The sequence below is a fragment of the Pteronotus mesoamericanus genome, unplaced genomic scaffold, assembly GCF_021234165.1.
Source record: "Pteronotus mesoamericanus isolate MK-2021 breed Mesoamerican mustached bat unplaced genomic scaffold, CSHL_Meso_final scaffold_705, whole genome shotgun sequence".
NCBI lineage: Eukaryota > Metazoa > Chordata > Mammalia > Chiroptera > Mormoopidae > Pteronotus > Pteronotus mesoamericanus.
Window position 1 is genome coordinate 15,019,974 of NW_026555326.1, and position 19,002 is coordinate 15,038,975.

A 19,002-nucleotide genomic window follows, 5' to 3' on the forward strand; every position below is an offset into this window, starting at 1 on the left:
CCCAGTATTTAATACCAGTTCCAGGATTTGGGCCCAGATCAAACCAGTGTTCTGGGAGCAGGTCTGGCCTCCACACAGACTTCAGCCTTGACTTCCCAGAGCACGGGTTGTGAGGAGGCCCCAGCCATCCCTGTCTCCACGAGACTGGTCCCCGCCGCTGCCCTGTTCTCTGGGGTCCTCCCCTGGAGCTTTTTCTGGGGTCTGTCTACTACAGGTCCAGCCACTCATTTCCACCTGATGGATAAACATGTGAGGCAACAAATCACAATACTGGAACTGTTACCACTGACCTTTGCTTTAGTTTTCTTTAGAAAACTCCATCAGTGCCACTTTCCCAGCAGCCTCCATTTTTCCCGTATTTGCCAACCACGGTCCATGAGGATCCCCCCACCTCCCAATAAAAGAGACAAAACATCTTTGGAAACAACTTATCTTTACTCTCGTAAAGAATCTTGAGTTCCCAATGAGTCTGGCCTGGAGCAGGCTAAACTAGTGCAAATATTCCAGGCAGACAGACAAGGGAGGCCCACCAAGGCCAGTGCTGGGGAGAAGGCGGCACCCCAGGGCGGGGGGCGGGGGGGTGAGTGACGTGTCCTAACGATTCCTAGACCTACAGTCCCTTAGGAACCACGTGACTCTCACACTGACCTCTTGGACTTGTTGGGATGCGTATCAAAAGATGGCTGCTTGCCTCTGTCTAGTTGGGGTGGGTGAGTGGGAGGCTGGTCAGCACCAGTGGGCTGTGAGGGACACTGACACCAGCCCAACGCCTAGAAGCAGAGGGTGACAGTTGGATCCGGGGCCACTGGCTCGGGGAACAAATTCTGGAAAGACCCAAATGCCCCTGTTTCCCTCTGCCTGCCGCCAAGGCCACGTGGCCTCTGTGATCACAAGTCTTAGGTTTCAGACCCAGCACTGCTCACCGGCTGTCACTGGGTCTCTGAGCCCGGTTTTCCCTCCTGTCAGCAGGGCCCCTTCCCTGCAGGGCTGCTGGTGAGGAAGGAGGACGGTACCCTGAAGCCCGTGGCACGGAGCCAGCTCTTGGCGAACAGCAACTAATGCTGCAGTTGGGAGGAGACGGCGGGAGTCACAGCTCCCACAGCCCCCCCAGAGCGTGCCCGCCTTCCTCGCGGTGAAGCGGCGGCCCGTCCTCTGCAGGCAGCCTTCCTCTGCGGAAAGTGCCAGTTGGGGGCTGCCCCTGTCTTGTTTGCTTTTAAATTTTCAATAACTTGGTACCAGCTGTTCCAGTATTAGCTCCCGCATTGACAGGAAACTGCCTTCCTCCTGCTGCAATGCCAGCTGTCAAAAGCAGGGAGTCTGTGCAGGGCTGCTTTTCTGACAAAAATGGCTCTCAGATCCCCTGCGGTCTTAGCCGTTTCTGATGGAGACCATCTCAAAAGTCTCCTCACTGCCTCCTCTCGAGCTGACCTCACTCTGGTTACAATCTAGTGTCTCCCCCTCCCTTCAGACTTGGGGCTTCTGGTCCTCGCCCAGCGCTGAGCTGGGTACCCAGTTCTCTACAGAGACAGCCCCACCACAGAAGGGGCAAGGTGCTGCCCGGACAGCACCGAGGGAGGACAGAGGACCCGAGGACGGGGGAGACGGGCGGTCCAAAGCCTCCTGGTTACTGACGTGCAACACCTGGCCCTGGCCCTTGCGCCCGCGTCCCCCTCCCCGCACTCCTGCTCTCCTCTCCCTACTGCAGCCAGAGGCAGGGAGGAGGGAAGGCACTGCCCCGCGGACCCTGCCCAGTTAACGCTTCATGTGCATCGATCCCTCGTCCTTGCTGCAGCCCTCGGCGCGCTGTCACCCTGATTTCACAGGTGAGGATGAGCAAGTTCAGACTTAGGTGCTCGTACAAGGTCAGGCAGCACACACACTCCAGGCCTCAGTTTCCATGTGTCTTGGAAACGCCAGGTGGGTCATGCAGAGGACTCGGAGAAGCTGCCCTCTAAGTCCCCCTAGCCATCTGCCGACTGACTTGGACAACAGCGGCAGCTGGTTGGGGCCAGGAGCCCGGGAGAGCTGGCGGGGTGAGCCCCAGGCCGGCACCCTGCCCTTCTAAGGGAGATATCAGCCCTTTGGGGAAAGGTTCCTTTCCAGTTGCTGTTTCAGGTTCTGGGACGTGTCTTCAGGGCTAGGAGTTTGAGGTGGGTCCCGGCATCATACTGTCAACTGGAAATTTGTTCTATTTTGCTTGAGCAAAAAGAAAAAAGGACTCAGATATGGTCAACAGTGGGGTGACTGCAGGGGGGAAGGGGGCTTAAGGGGGCTAAATGGAAATAGAAAAAAATACAATAAAAAAAATCTGCTGTTCTAGAAGAAGGGCGTTTTCATGGGGCCAAGACACTGTCCCTCAGAAGAGATGTCCAGAAGCCTGTTGTGGCAGGTGGGTAAAAACACTGGGCATAACCCACAACGCCAGACAGGACTAGGTCAGCAGGGGGGCCCTGAGCGCACACCTACCTTGGGAGGAACTGACTGAGAAGGGAGGTCAAGGCCAATGCCAGAGCTCCCAGCCCGGGAGTGGAATGAAACTGCTTAAGGTGCTCCAGAGAGAGACCCTCCTACTAGACTCACGAGCATTCCCTCCAGCTCTCAGTTTCCCCAGACCCAGGCCCTGCTCTAGGGGACTTAGTTTGTTCGAGGAAGAGAGAGGGTAAGTGAAGGCCTGGGGGGGCAGCTGACGTGACAGGCGACCCCATTCCTCACATTCATAGAGCATCCCCTCTGCACCCAGGAGAGCACTGGGCTTCTTCACAAACGCCGCTTCGTCCTCACAGCAAGCCCATAAAGAGGGCACCACTGTCCACAGCTGACAGACGAGAAAGCCGAGATCCAGCAAGGTAAAGACTTCCTCAAGATGTCTGAGTAAGTGGCAGAGCTGGGACTAGAATCCAGAGTGATCCCAGTGCTCACATATGCCATGTGTCTCCTCTCACCCATCGGCACCCCACCCCCACCCCAAACTGCGCTGGGCCTGGGGAAGCAGAGCCCAGCTGGCCAGGAGAACCACGTGGCCCGTGAGGGGCAGGCCGTTCAGTGCACTTGGCAGGCTGACCCCTCTGTGACCGGCCACCTGCTGGCCTAGCACTGGGCGCAGGCTGGGACCATAAATCAGAGCCAGTCACGTGGCAGGGACTGGGAAGGAAGATCCCAAAACAGGTCTGCCTCCAGCTGTCCCCTGGGAGCAGTGTCAGAATACAGCGTCCAGGGACTCCCAGAACGGGATGCTTTCAGAGGGGCTGCCAGCAGGGCAGCCCTGCCAGACTGCAGCCTGGCTCAGGTTTGGGTGAGGGAAGAGGTGGGGCGAGAGCAGGAAGGACAAGCGCTGAAGAGAGGGGCGGGGCAGAGCGGTGCTCCCGCAGGACTCTGCAGCCGGCCCTCTCCTCTCTTTGGGCAGGCAGCTCAGCTTCCAGAAAGGCCGGGCCTGCTTACAGCTCACATCTTTCCTTCATTTACTTCAAACAACCGGTCAGTTCAACTAGGGTAAAAAGCAGCCTGTGAACTTGACCTCAGGCTCCAAGCAGGTCACACAAAGACTCAAAACTCAGAGGCTCCCCAATACCCAGCCCTGCCCACCACACCCTGACTGAGCAAGACAGGGAGGAGAGAAAAATCCAGGGGCTGCGGAGAACTCCTCACCGGGAGAAGGGGAACTGGGGCTGGGCTCTGGACCCCTTGGGAGCAAGGGGCTGCAGGGCTGGGTGGGAGCTTCCCCCAGGAGTCTGATGGCAGCACCAGGCTAACCCCCAGGCAGGAACCTCTGCCCGCCGTGCGGCCCCCCAGCCCGGCTGCTGTCCACTGGCTGTCCACTGGAGCGGGGGCAGGTGTCAGGTCACACCCAGGCCACTCTCCTCTTGCTCCTTCGGCGGAGCGGAGCGCCCTGTGCCCAGCCAGCCAGCCTAGCACAGGTCGGAGCCCCTGTTCCTCCTCCCCCGCTCCGCCACACCCCTTCCCATGATTCGGAGGCAGTTCTGCCCCCGTCTTGGCCCCTTCGCCTTCACGCTTCCCTAAGGCTGGAAGTCTCTGACATCTCTGTCCTCTTCTTCTCAGCCTTCATCCTCGACCAGCAACACTATTGCCTGGGTTGGTGCAAGAGAAGGAGAGCGGCTGGCCCGGCCTCCAGGTGGAGCTGGCTGTGTGTGGGCTGGGGTGGGGGGAGGGGCTCCAGGCGATGTGGAAGATGGATCTTTGTGGGCAGTGACCCTTTCCTGGTAGCTCATCCACCTCCACCCAAAACTATTGTACAACAGAGGGCAAAGGGGTGAAGGAGCGCGGAGCTGGGGGGCCTCACTTGGAGCTGGGAGCAGAGTGGTCTGCATGGAAGAAGGTGGCAGTGGTGTAGTTTTGGAAGAGAGGCTGTAGGAACATCCCGATGGTGCCAAAGACACAGACGAAGACAAAGATCCAAAGGAACAGGCGGTCGATCACCATGGCGACATACTTCCAGTCCTCACTCACCTGGACAGGAGACAAGTGATACCCTGGTATATCAGTCACATGATGCAGGATAGGAATGGAATGGCTCTAAGCAGGTCCTACCTTACACACACACACACACACACACATCGCTCCTCTCCCTCCATGATCCTAGAGTGACCTTTCCAAAACATGGTTCCAATCCTGCCTGCCTAAAAGCCTCCAGTGGCCCCACTGCCTCCGGGACCTCTCCAAACTCCCAAATCTGGAATTAAGACACGCCCATGACAATATGGGCCTACTCCCAATCCTCCTCCATGCTATAACTAAGATTTACCAAACCCAACGTGTCCTCTCAGGTCTCTGTGCCTTTGGGTTTCCTTTCAGTCTAGAATGCTGGTCCTCCCTTTCTATACTTGTTGAATTCCTATACATCCTTCAAAGCCCAAATCAAATGTTACCTCTTCTATTAAGGCTTTCTTGATCCCCCGATCAGAATGAACCATTGTCCCTTCTGGGTTCCTTTAGCACTGGACATACATTTCTATCATAGTATTTTCCCTGCACTGTGTTATCACTTCAATTTGCATGTCTGCCCCCCACCTCCCCAGTTCCTAAACTACAGCGACCCATCAAATCCATCCTTGCAATTCCAGCACCTGGAACACAGAGTGCTGGTAAATGGCTCTTGAATTAGTGAATGAATGACTCCCTCTGCTCTTTACATGACTGCATGGGAAGCCCCATCCAAAAGCACCATCTTGAGCATGCAGGCCCCAAAGGACGAAGACTAGGTCCCAGATGAGAACAAATCAGTCAAAAAGACAATGACTTCTGTGGGTTTGAGGGGAAGCGCTGGCCTCCCCTCGGAGCTGCTCCACTCCGGCCTGACGCTGGGCCTTGGTACACATGTTCAGCTGCAGCCCAGCTGGCTGGGGGGATGGAAGAAGGAGACTGCGCGCCTTCATTTAGCCAGCAGCTGATGACTCATTCGCATCACATGTGTGCCTACTATGTACCTGGCACCATGCTGAGGAACTGCTCCAAGGTAAAAGAAACGAAAGAAGCAGGACAATTAAATGCAATTCAAGATCATGGATTGGTGTGAAGGTGATGTTACAAAGGGCGTCACTGAGAAGATTGGAAAAATGTACTATGGATTTTAGATATTGTATTGATGTTAAATTTCCTGAATTTGATCATTGAACCTGGTTTGTGCAAGGCAATGTTCCTATTCTTAGGAAAGACATGCTGTACTACTTGGGATAAAGGGTCACCATGCCTACAACTTACTCTCCAATAGTACAATATCAAAAATTATTAACAATAATAATTTTTAAAAAGAAAAAAGAAGGGCATTCCAAGCAGAGAGACGGATACATGCAGTAATCCTGAGCAGGAAGGAGCTTGGCTAGCTTAGAACAATCAGGCCAGCAAGCTGAGCAAGGGGGCGCGGCACAGGGTGAGGGTGGGGAGGGCATGCTGCTGTCTGGGCGGAGGAACGCAGGCGCTGAACCAAGGACACCAACACAGGTCTCTGCTCTGGTCGAGGCAAGAGCTGCTGGACGCCTACAGCCAGGGCACAGAGTGGAGAGGGTGAAGAAAAAGTGAAGCTGCGGGTTATGTCGGAGGTGGCGCTCGCAGGGCGAGACTGCTGATGATTCGGACAGTGAGGGACATAAGAGAGAAAATGAAAAGTCAGGCATCACTCCGGGTTTTTAGTTTGAATCATCAGGTGGAAGGTGATGATTCCATTTACTAAAACATAGATGAGGAGTGGGTGGGGATGTATGTTAAGCACTCCATTTGGGATATGTTACGATTGAGGTGCCTGCGAAGCATCCAAGTAGGTCACTGCCTCATCAGCCCAGCTCAGGTAATGCACATGACATGAGGGGACTGCAGCAGAGGAGGCAGAGGCCCTGAGGAAGCTGGCTGAGTGCTGCACCCCCACCCCCACCCACGCAGCTCCCACGCGGCCTCTGCTGGCTGGGAGGCTTCCACCCCATAGCCTCATACCTGGGCAGCCCTCTTCCTCCATCGGGGCCTGCTCAAACGCCAGGCTGGGAGGTCCTCCTCCTCCTCCCCGCAACAGTAGTGCGGGAGCTCACCCTTCCTCACCCTGAGACCAGAATGGCAACGACCCAGCAGAAACATCGCCAGTCACCATGGTGGCAGCTGAGCAGCAGCCAGGAACTAGCCAGGTACCCAAAGACTGAGCCAGGCCAGCCACAACCCAAAGTGGGGGCATGTCAACTCTTTATACTTCGTTCCCAGATGCAGAAATCAAGAGAGTCCTCTTCTGAAGAACTGCCATAGAAAACACCTGCTGTTCAGAAAGTTGGGGGGCAGGTCTCGGAAGCCCTAGCCGCCACCTGCCCCCACCTCCATAAATATTTCACAAAGCCATCCCCCGGGACCCAGAAGAAGAGAAAGAATATATTGATTGGGGACTGTCCTCCCCCCACCAGTAGGCTCTTGGAAACTCTTAACCTACCCTCCCAACACACACCCCTTTGGACTGCCTTCAATTTTGCCTCCCATGGAGTACACAAAGGACTCAGTCCTGGTTTGCGCTGAGCTGAAAATTAACAGCTTGGACTTGGGAATGCAAGCGGTGGGTAGGAACTCTTGCGGACACGGCCACAAGCCAACAAAATACGCAGAAGGGCCTCTTCCCCTTCCCGCTGCCCTCCTGACACTAATGATGCCCCAGACGGGGCATTGACACCCTGGATGCTAGTCCTCAGGAAGCCGCACGTTCATCCTGTACAGACTCCAACTTAGGCGGCTCCCCCTCCTGGAAGCCAACTGAGAGCCCCGGCCAGCGCCCAGGCCCACAGCCCCACAGCCCCACAGCAGCTCACATTTCCCGCATCTAGTCCTTTTAGCTTTGCACGCCTATCCCATGAGGCTCCTTTCCAGATACTGCAGCCCCGCACCTCAGCCGCGCGACCCCACAGCACACTCACGCTCTGGTCGTCGTCCTCGCTGCGCATGTGGTCTGCGATGAAGCGGACGCCATCCACCGCCTCCTGGAGGCCACAGCCACACAGCCCCCCCAGGCGCCCTGGGACAGCTGCCGGCGTGGGTTCCGCCCCAAAGGCCCCAGCCAAGCCCTGGACTGACGCACGGTTGACAAAGCACGTGCAGGAGTCGGCGCCGGGGGTTTCGCGGAAGAAGAGGGCCCTGGTGCCCTCACGCTCGCGCTGGCGCCGTCGATGGCGCAGGCGTTGGCGGGCACAGTGGTGGCGTGGCTGCTGCATGAAGAGTAGCGTGGGTAGCTTCTCCAGGAAGATGACCTTGACCCAGGGCGCCATGGTGTGCGTGGTGGGCGAGCGGTGGTGCACGTTGAGCACACACACGCTGGTGACGATGGAGAAGGTGACAAGCACCATGGTGAACATGAGGTACTTGCCAACAAGCGGCACATCGAGGGACGTGGGTGGCACAATCTTGGAGATGAGCAGTAGGAAGACGGTGAGTGCCAGCAGCACAGAGATGCACAGCGTCATCTTCTCGCCGCAGTCAGATGGCAGGTAGAAGACAAGGATGGCCAGCGAGGTGATGAGCACACAGGGGATGATGAGATTGATGGTGTAGAACAGTGGCTTGCGGCGTATGATGAAGTCATAGGTGATGTCCACATAAGTGGAGTCATCGGGATTCTCATTGCGCCGGCCCGGCAGTGCCACGATGTCCCACTCGCCACTGGGTGTGAAGTCGTCCAGGCTGGCGACATCACTCTTGAGCACCAGGTCGATCTCCGTGCGGTCGTAGGTCCATGAGCGGAACTTCATGGTGCAGTTCTGCTGGTCAAATGGGAAGTGCTTTACTTCGATCTTGCAGGCGCTCTTGTAGATGGCAGGTGGCAGCCAGAAGATGCTGCCATCATAGGAGACCACGGCGTTGGAATAGAAGGACACCTCATACATGCCATCAGCACTGCCAAGGGATGAGCAGTCAGCTCTAGCCTCAGCGTTCTCCACCCCCATCTATCAGCCCGGCCCTGACCAGGAGGAGAGGAAAGCCAAAGGGGGATACGGGAGGGGAAGCCCAAGTCTGAGGTAGCCATCCAGAGTACAGGGACGTAGAGCAGGAACTGAGCAAGAACGGTATCTGGGTGGGTCTGTGGGGAGAAGGGGTGTTCTTCTCAGAAGAATTGTGAGGCCCCGCAGAGATAAAGAAGTGGATGAAGAGGTGAGGGACGTGCCCGCTACTTGTCATGCACTCTGTGAGCTGTTTGCTTCACATAAGGGTGGAAAAGTTGGGGAAGCCAGGGAGGCCAGAGTGAGGCACCCCAAGCAACGGTGCAGGATAGAGGCAGGTGGGAGCAGGAGATGGTCCCACTAATCATTCTGGATCCTGGAGGGAAAGGGATTATTTCAGGAGAGGGGATGGCACCTGGAGGAGACAGTGAGACCACCAGGTTCTCTGATCCTGCCCAAGCCTCCAGGAAAGCCTATCCCTGAATCAGTTTAGGCACTGGGGGCTGTCCGTCCTTGTTTATATCCCACTGCAGCTCCAAACACTGGGACTCCTAATTGTCTGGGTAGGGGCTGACTATGGGCCGGGTTACTCTGGCTGTCCGTATACACCTCACTGGTCTGGCTCTGTCTATCTGGGTAGTGACTGCATCTGTGCCAAGGAAAAGACACTTCTCTGCACCCAGCATGGGCTAAGTTACCTCCCCCAAGACCTCTTCCTTCTCTGAGCACTCCCATGGTCTCCCCCAGCCTTCCCGTTGTTCCAAGGTCACCTACTTGTTGTATAGGACCACATCTGGGAGCCAGATGTGTTTGGAAGGGAGTCGAACTTTCTTCATGTTGTCGAACTCCTCAGGCTTCCAAGTGAGGCGATAATCCTCCCATTCCTGGGAAAGGGAGAGAGGGAGGCAGCACCAACCTCAGCCCTGCGAGGGGCTCAAGGTTAAGGTCAGGGACAAGAGGGGGCCCATCTGGCTTAAGGAAGCTTTTCAAACCATCACCTTCCCACAGTGACTACTCTGCCCAGCAAATGTGGCTCATAAAATACTTTCTCATTTGAATTGCAAATCTAAGCCAAGATATTAGAATCTACATTTTACAAATGAGAAAATGAATCTTGCAGAGTTTAACATGTTCAAGCCACCAAGCTGGTGAGTGGAAGAACCAAGATTCAAATCCAGTTATTTAGGACACAAAAGTTTATATCTTTCTGCCTCTCTTTAGGAGATTAAAAGAGGGAAAAGCTCATAAAAAAGAAAATAAAAAATGAGGAAAGAGAAGATGAGGGGTGTGGGTGGAAAGAGCACTAACCTGGGTCAGCCAGACGTTGGTGGTCATGATCTGCTCCCGCTCATGCTGCAGGAAAGTAGAGAAGCTGCTGTGAAGGCCTCCCAGCCTGTGGGCCCACGACAGCCACCCATGGCCTCCCCCACATCTCCCAAACCTCAGGAACTCCAGAGGAGTAAACACTAAAATGAACACTTTCTGGCTGTGTTGAGTTCAGTAGTTGGGCAGGGAGTTTGGAACCCCACTCACCACACTGATGAGCTGGGCCAGTGACACCATAAGCTGTACCGTCACCAGCTCAGAGCCATTGGTGGCTGGGCGGATAAGCTTGTTGTAGCGGGAAGGATCCAGGAGATGCTCCACCAGCCGCTCCTCTGTATCCGTACCCCAGACTCCTGGGCAAGGGGTTGAGGAGCAAGAGGTAAGTAGGTAGGAAAGAAAGGCCCGCCCACCCTAGGCAAGTGGGTCAATCCAGGCCCAAACAAGAAGCTGTAGCTTCCCAAGGCTCCATCCCTGAGGATATATCAAAATGCTTAGGTTACCCACAGAGGCCTCTCATAGAGAAACCCCTCCCTGAGAGCCCCTAGTTGCCCAGACAGATGACTCCAGACCAAGAAACTGTTCTGCAAGAATTAGTGGAGACCTGCTCTTCCTCTAAGATCTCATAGGGTGGTTTCAAGAGAAACTCATGTCTCCATGGCTTCTCCTAAAAGATACCTACTACAACTCAGGAAAGGTTATTCACATCCCACCATGCACCCCTTCCCCTCAGTCAGTGTTCATCTGTGCATGTGAGACACATTATGTGTCTCCACATGAACTGTGGCCATGACCCCACCCCCACCCTCACCCTCAAAGGCACCCCCACCCTCACCCTCAAAGGCACTGGGTTGGAGTAGAATAATTGGAATTTCTAAGCTGTGGGTTAGGGCATATGTTTAGTCCCAAATTTCACATGTACAGGAGATGACATGCAGGTATGGAAGTCTCATTAGGTTGTACATTCTCTTTGCGCCCGCTCTTTATACACTCTGTCTTCTTCTGTAACTCTGCACAAACACACCCCACCCCCTCAGAGAGCTCCTCCCTGACCCCCAGCCTGGCAGAGTTTATTCCTTCCAAGTCTCCCGTCCCACCCTACCAGACAGGTGAAGAGTCACTTCTCTCCCCCTCCTTCCTTGCCCCTGTGGAGTGATCAGAATCAGGAGCCCCAGGTGGTAGACAGGAAATGATGGAGAACCAAGGAAGGATGCTGAACCAGGGAGATTTCTTGCTATAATGTTTCACAAGAAGTCAAATAGCATCTCAGCCACGGAAACTGCCCTCCTGACGACCTACAAAGCCTGGGGAGATTCCCTCCCTCCTTCCTTTGTGTGCCCACCCTCCCCGCCACCACTGCCCAGGTTTCCATCTCTTCCTTGCATCACTACTCGTCTCAGTTCAGTCTCCCTCCGGGCCCGAAGGTCTCTCCCCTAACCCCAGCAGGCGCCCCTACCTCTAGGAATCCCTTCCTTCCACCTTTGAGCCCGGCCGGGTGAGACAGAGCGCGGCGCCTTGTCATTACCTGAACACAGCTGGAGGAGGCCGAAGCCGAGGAACAGCGCCATGGAGCCGGAGCGACAGGCCATGCTGCGGGCATAGCTCGCCGCCTGGCGTAGATCGGCCGGACCGCGCCGCGGTGGGTGCTGTCCGCGGTGCTGAAGCCGCGCCCGCGCCGCCGGCGCCCGGCCGAGCTGGGCCTTCGGTCGGATGCCGCGGTGATCGTGGGGCGCAAGGAGAGGGCTGCGAGAAGGAGCCGCCTGCGAGAAAGAGCCGGCTTCTCGCTTGTCCCGGTCCGAGCGGCGGAGGCTTTTCTGGCTGCTCTCCCGAGGAATGCAAGCGGGACGGTGAGGGGGAGGAGTCTCCGCCCGGAGGCGGAAGCGCCAGATCCCAGACAAACGGGGTCCCCAGGTAGGGTAGTCTTTGGCAGCTCCTGCCGAGTTAGGGTGTGCGTGAAGCGAAAGGATAGGTCATCGGACGGCGGAGGAGTTCTGAAGCCCTGAAGCTGGGGGTTGTTTGAGAAGAGGCTGGAGACACAGTGCGAGTCAGACGATTAGGTCAGGACCCTCTCGGTACCGAGGGACTGGGGCCAGCCCGAGGGGCGGAAGTCGGGAGGAAGTTCTGGGGCCCCGCCCCCCTTTCTTCTACCAAACCCAAATGACCCTGCCTCCTGGGAAGGCCGCGGATGCGGCAGAGAAAGTGCCCTTAGGGAAACAGACAGGGGGTATGTGGCTTTCCTATTTTAAGAAAACAGTTTTGGATTCTGGGGACAGGGCCCCTCACCCACCCAATTCTTTACCTCCAGCCCCGTACATTCCCTTAAAAGGCCAAACTTTCTGTCCTCCCACAAGGGGTCTAAGGTGAGGACTTTTGGACATAGCCTGAAAAGAAGGTGACCTTGAAGGCTTTGAAGAGTGGAAGGGTAAGTGGCTCTTATCAATTAGCCTTTCTCACCCCCCATTCCCTTCTACGCCAATCTTTGGCGCCTCTGTGACACGGTGGATCAGAAGACCATTTCACAGAGGCCAGCCCAAGAATGAAGCTAACACAAAGGAGAGCGAAGATGAGACAGAGAAAGAGGTGTCAAAATTCAATGACATCTTTGATCTTGAAAGCCCTGAACTTTTAGCTTGTGAGCCAATAAAGGCTTCCCTTTTTCCTTAGATGGATTTTTGTCACTTTCAACCAAAAGACTCCTGACTAAAGCAGCCTTATCATACATCAAGGCCCTGTCTTATTCCATCTCTGCCTACTTCTTCAACCTCATCTGGGCCACTACCCCCAGCCCCACACTTCAAATATTGGCAATGTCTTTATGATCCTTGAACAGTCTGTCCCTTCCATCTTCCACACTTCAGGGTCCTTTAAACATGTAGTTCCCTTGGCTTTTTTGTTACCCACTTCCCCTCAACCACTTTTTACTTAACTTTAAACATCTGGCAGAAATGTCAGTTCCTCGAGAAAGCTATGCCTGACCAGAAACTAGATCAGTAACTTGCTGTATGTTTCTGGAGGATAACCAATAAATAAATGAATCAGTCTAAGGCTTTGCTGCCTCTCCTGCTAGATCATGAACCAGCACAGTGCCTGGCATATTGTGATGGTTCAACAAATAAGGAAAAGGGCTAGTCCAGGACTGACACCTTTTAATGTGTAGGGGATATTCTTCTCTAAACACTCAGTTCCTGGAGTTGTGGAGGGAAAGCAGGACAAGTACCAGAAAAAGGAGGGCTGGAGAGAAGTGGAATGACTACAAGTCCCGTACTGCACATGAAAGCGGGCCATAAATCCGTGCCACAAGCTTCAAGGCAAGTGCATGTGTAAACATTTAATAACATCTGAAGAATGAAAGAAGTCTTGGAACCAAGGAAAGGATTGAAGAATAAAAGCCTAGGGAAAAGGGAAGGAACGTCCAATGGAAAAGGGAAGGGTATACAGTCACACAACTTGGAGAAAGGGTCAAAGGCAGGAAGAAGACCCACCTTCAACAATCAGGTCAACATTTGTTGAGTGTCTACTGTATAAGTGTTGAGGATGCAGTGATCAAAAAGACTTAGTCCCAGCCATTAAGGAGATCTCAGTTTGGCGACAAAGACTTATTATGCAATATGGTGGCTGCTTAGTAGAGCTATAAACCAGGTGCTATGGAAGCACAGAGGAGGGAGAGGTTAATAGTGCCTGCATGCCTGGAGGGGTGGAGGTAAAAATCAAGGTTTAAAAACTGAGTAAGCCACTAAGACAAGGGTGGCCTAAAGGCACTCCTGAAAGAGAGGGACAGAGGGCTTTACATGTAGATATTACTTAGTACTTTCTTCTTTTGGTGGGTGCTAGGTGATTGAAGAAGGCTTCCTTTATGAAAATCTCTCTCTGGGGTAGTTTCTTGTGTCTCATTTGACAGACTACAGGGTCATTTATTCTCTTGAAGCCCTTGGTTGCTCCCTGATGCTCCTTTAGGCTGGTCCAGGCAGCCTGTTCACCTTGGCCTCTACCTTCTCTTTTCAAATTCCCCAGCTTTTATGTCAAGATTAATTCCAACCTGGCAGGGAGTGAGTCCGCTCAGCACAACCACCCTGTGGCCAAGGAGAACTGGAACATCCTCTCTCCCTTGTCTCCCACACACACTCCTTCCATATCCATCAGGAAGAAAGACAGCTGGGGGAGAGGGGGAACCATGCAGGGTGATAGGCAGATAGAGAAGTATCAGCCATGAGGCAAAATAGGGACCAGGCAAAATTTGGTGCTGCACTCCCTCTGCCTCTGATGGTAAGAAACATTTTCTTCTGAAGAGCATTACAATCAATTTATCTACACATTTATATGTACTGAGATTTAACATACATACAAAAGTATATAAATTATAAGTGTATAGCTAGATATATTTTCACAACACAAACACAGTCATATAAATTGCACCCACATTTAAAAAAATAGAACATTAGTAATATCTGGAAGCCCCCACAGAATGTCTCCCCTCCATCACTATTTTTTCCTCTTCAAAAGTAACATCAAGAGGGCAGGAATGTGCAGTGACTGCTCCATCGGTACTGCCTGAAGTTCGGAAACTAGGTAGAGGTAATAGTTACACAACAGTGTGAATGTACTGAATGCCCACTGAATTGTACACTTCAAAATGGTTAAAGTGGTAAATTTTATGTTATATGTATTTTACCACAACTAAAAAAATGACTAAAAGAGTAAACACTATTCTAGCTTCTAAGAGCACAGATCATTTTTGCCTGCTGAATTTCATTTGAATGAAATCATGACCTTTCGCATTTTTTAACTTTATGTTAATGAGAATCATGGATATTGTTCAATGTAGTTGCAGTTTATTCATTTTCATTGCTGTAGAATATTCCATTGTTTGAATACACTATCATTTATTTGGGTTGTTTCCTATTTTACTATTAGAAATATTTCTATGAACATTCTTATTTACATTCTTGTGTACAAATATATGCGTTTCTGCTGAGTATATAACTAAATCATTTACATTTTAATTTATTTTTTAAAAGTACACTGTAATATAGCTTTGTAACCTTCATTTTTCATTTACTATGTCTCAAACATCTTTTCATATCAATAAGTATTCTTTAATCACTTTTAAAACAGTTGCATAGTATTCCATTATAGGTACATTTTGGCACATATCTTTAATATAACTTTCAAATGAAATTGGTGGGTGAAAGATTTTAAAGGTCTTTGATTATTTAATTTATTACTAATTATTTTATTTATTTATTTTATTTAGCAATAAATAATTAACTAATCATTTTATTCTACCTCCAGAAGGATTAACACTGTAAGGGTTACCCTGGGGCCTCAGGCTAAAGCACCAATGGTCAGCATCTCTACAGTCTTACCTATGCTCTCCTGTCTTCCTCCTTTCTCCTGAGTCATTCCTCCTTTATCTTAGGGCCATTATTCCCAACCTCCTTCTACTTTAAGGCTCAGTTCTTTCAGAACGTCCTCCTTTTCCCTCTAAGGAACTTCTGTCACATTCTTTCTTGGGAGTTAATCCTGGCTAATATCACCCTCCAAGGAGCTTACCTTTTTTGATCCCTATTATTGTGTTTGCCACATTGTGTTATGGTTGGTTATATCTGGCCCGGGTACATCCATAACCATGTGTTCCTGAGGGCAGGAATAAGAAATGCAACAAAACTGGTAAAACGAGTAGCAGCTGTCATGTAAGGAACCCCTCCTCCGTGCCAGGAATGAAGCCAAGCTCTACCCACAGGGACTGTACCTTATTTGTCTCTGCATCCCCAGTGCCCATTATAGTGCCTGACAAAGCACAACCGCTCAGGACATATTTGTGAGTCAGTGACAGAGTGCTTATACATGCTTCTGGGAGCAAGTCAGAGGAAGAGGATGCTCAGTCTGCCCTACATAAGAGCATCTGCTTGTTCTGATAACACATGACCTTTGGGAGAAAAAAAAATCCCTTCAATTCTCTCTACGTACAGCAGCCAGAATGATCTTTTAAAATTTAAAATCAGATCATGCCACTCACAGCTTAAAATCTTCAATGGTTTCCTACTGTACTTTGAATAAAACCCAAACAACTTACTGTTGTCTCTATAATCCAGCCCTTGCTTTTTTCACTGGCCTCATCGCCTAACCCTCTTTCTCTCTTCATGAGACTCAAGGTATATTGATCCCCTCTCTATTTTTGAAACACCAAGCTCTTACTATGTGCACCATTTTAAGCACTTTTCATGTGTTATCTCACCCAATCCTCCCACCAGGCTTATGAGGTAGGTACTGTTATGATCTCTGTGTTACAGATTTAAAAAGTGAAGTACATACTGGCTAAGTCACACCATTAACAGCTGACAGAGCTGGGGTTCAAAGCCCATGCTCTCAGCCAGAATATCATTAGCTTCCTACTTCTAGACCAGGCCACCTTTTTTTTTTTTTTTAAGATGTTATTTATTTATTTTTAGACAGGGGGGAAGGGAGGGAGTATGAGAGGGGGAGAAGGATCAAGGTGTGGTTGCCTCTCACGCGCCCCCTACTGGGGACCTGACCCGCAACCCAGTCATGTGCCCTGACTGGGAATGAAACCTGCCACCCTTTGGTTCGTTCACAGGCCGGTGCTCAATCCACTGAGCCACACCAGCCAGGGCTAGACCATGCCACCTTTGTACTCACACAGGGTCTCCGAGATTGTTGTTCTCCTTGCTGGAATGCTCTTCCCTGCCCCTGCCATGCCTGCCTTCTCCAAATCTCAGCTCAAACACCACCTCCTGAGGGAGATCTCCCCTGACTACTGGACGTAAAGTGACCCTGAGTCATTTCCTTCCACATGACCCTGCTCTAATTCTTCGAAACTACTTACCTGTCATTCTTCTGGTCATTCATTTGTTTAGTGTCTGACTCTTTGCATCAGAAAATAAGCACCACAAGAGCAGGGATCTTGTCTGCCTCCTGCTGTACATTCATACCTGAACCAGTATCTGACACTTAGCAAAGTCCCATAGATGTTTACTAAATGATGAGTACCTCTTGATTTTGTAATAGTACCTGTAATCGTAGCAATAGTAGTATTTAGCATTTGCTGAGCAGCGCACTGTGTGCCCAACAGTGTTAATCATTTCACACCTCATTTCTTCTAAACGGGCACAATGATCCACCCTGCAAGGTAGGAGAGTATCATGCCCATCTTACAGATAAGGAAACTGAGTTTCACAGAAATTAACTAACTAGCCCAAGGTCACATAACTAGCAAAGCAAAAGAAGTCTGATCCAAACTCAGTTCTGTCTGACTACTGAGTCCACACTCTTTCCACTGAGCTGTGCTGCGCCCTCTGTGTAGCTGACTCTCTAATGAATGCCCGTGGCTCTGCCTCTCTCCTGAGCTCAGAACTCATGCCTGTTGGAGGTCCCCAGGAGAATTTCCCACAGCCCCCCTTTCTCCACACACTCAGCATATTTATAACCCAAAGCTCAACCCTTCCCACAAAACTCGGCTCTCCTTTGAGATGTCTCCTTCTCTGTTACTGCTGTTACTGTTAGTTGCCCAGGCTTTCAGAGCTCAAAATTCTGAAGATCTTTCATTCTTCCTGGATCTAAAAATAAAGCCCAAGTTCCCAAATATGATTTCTAATGTCTACCAAGATTTAAGCCTTGCCTACCTAACATGTCTCTCTCTCCCTGTTGTAGATACCGGACAGGCCTTCGTTCCATTCCTCCAACTTGCCGTGGTCCGACCTCAAAACTTTCGCGCATGCTGTCCCTTCTGCCTGTGCCAGTGTCCAGCCCTTCCTCCCCTCATAGGTAATTGCACTTATCCTTAAGAATTTAGCATGTCACTCGTTCAGGGACATGTTCCCAGATCTCCAGTCTTGGTTGTCTTTGAGGCATCTACCGTAACTGCAATTAAGTGACTGGATGTGTAACAATTCATGAAGTGTCTGACTTTCTACCAGGCTGAACACACAGAAAAGGTGGGGACTGGTTCTGTCTCATTTAATGCTGCATCCCCAGTGCCTCACATGTAGTTGGTGCTCAGTAAATATTTCCTTATCTTTTCTCTCATCTAGGGAGTCAGTCAGCTTTGTAGACTCCACCTTTATCATGTCTGTTTTCCCCAGCAGAACGTAAGCTCCATGAGGGCAGCAATTTTTGTTTTACCTACCCCTGTTTCCCTAGAACAAAGAATTCACTAAATGAATATATTCACTACTTGCATTCCATTTCTAATGCCCATTCCCTTCATATTTCAGAACACCAGATATGACTCCACACTAGGCTTCTGCCAGAGGGCTCTCTCAGCCAGAGAGCTGAGATACTGAACAGATCAGCAGAGAGGAGGAGACAGACCTCATTATAGTGACCGCAACTTTGGAGTTTCCTCCATGGGGGACTTAGAGTCTGTGCAAAATTGTGGGACTACCTCGTCACCTTGTTTTATTCTCATTAACGTCCTTTATAAAATATGAAATTCAGGATCTTCCAAATGGCTACATTTGTAGGTTTCTTGGGTAAGAGTTAGAGTCAAATGACATGAAATCTCTTGATGGGCACCAGGGAGAGAGAGCGCGCACACTACACTGTAGCTTGACTACCTCTGCTAAGAGGTAGTCTCTAACTGTAAACACCTCTTTGGCAGAGTGAGGTTTCCAGACACCTTGGGCTTATTTATTCATTAATTAGCTTCCCACCATAAGTTATACATTGTGATAGGAAGTCTAAGGAATACGAATATGGGTGATGCCCAGACTTCAAGTCCTACAGATAAATGATGATTAAAATACTATAAATAAAAGAAAAGCTTATAAAGAAATTACTATAATATCCTCTGGCTGCATAGGAGAACCCACTTCATTTTCACTTTTCACAGTCTGCACAAGCCGGGGCTGAGCAGGATCTGGAAAACATGGCTGTCTGAGAGTCACAAAAAGGATAACCAGAGAGAGCTGCGCTTTTGGAAGGCCAACTTAGAGTGAGAAAAAAAAAAAGGAAGGGCATACAGAAATGAGCCAGCCCAATTCCTACCCATAAGAAGCCGTACAAGTTGGTGGGAACAAGAGACAAGTATATAGGGACTCCAGTAGTATGGCAAATGCTTTGATGGTGCAGGGCCATAGAACCACATTGGAAGTAGTGTTTGTGGTAAACATTATGTGAGCAAATTAGGAAAAGTTTAACTGAGAGGTTGACATGAAGTTAGGTCCTTGTTTCCAAGAATTCCTTATTTAGGAATTTCTTGTCCACAGTATGAATGAGTAACCAGCCATATCTAATATGGGGGATTACTATC

At 51.0% G+C, this 19,002-nt stretch overlaps 1 protein-coding gene across 1 annotated transcript; it reads right to left on the minus strand.

Moving 5' to 3' along the window:
* Positions 1-473: 473 nt before the first annotated feature.
* CHRNB2 (cholinergic receptor nicotinic beta 2 subunit) lies at positions 474-11,387 on the minus strand. Its single transcript, XM_054563030.1, has 7 exons — positions 11,260-11,387; positions 9,945-10,090; positions 9,720-9,764; positions 9,186-9,295; positions 7,395-8,367; positions 4,298-4,464; positions 474-2,196 (listed from the first exon to the last, which is right to left on the minus strand). The coding sequence occupies exons 1-7, from the start codon at positions 11,321-11,323 to the stop codon at positions 2,172-2,174; spliced, it is 1,530 nt and encodes a 509-aa protein (XP_054419005.1). The 5' UTR covers positions 11,324-11,387; the 3' UTR covers positions 474-2,171.
* Between the last annotated feature and the right edge of the window lie 7,615 nt (positions 11,388-19,002).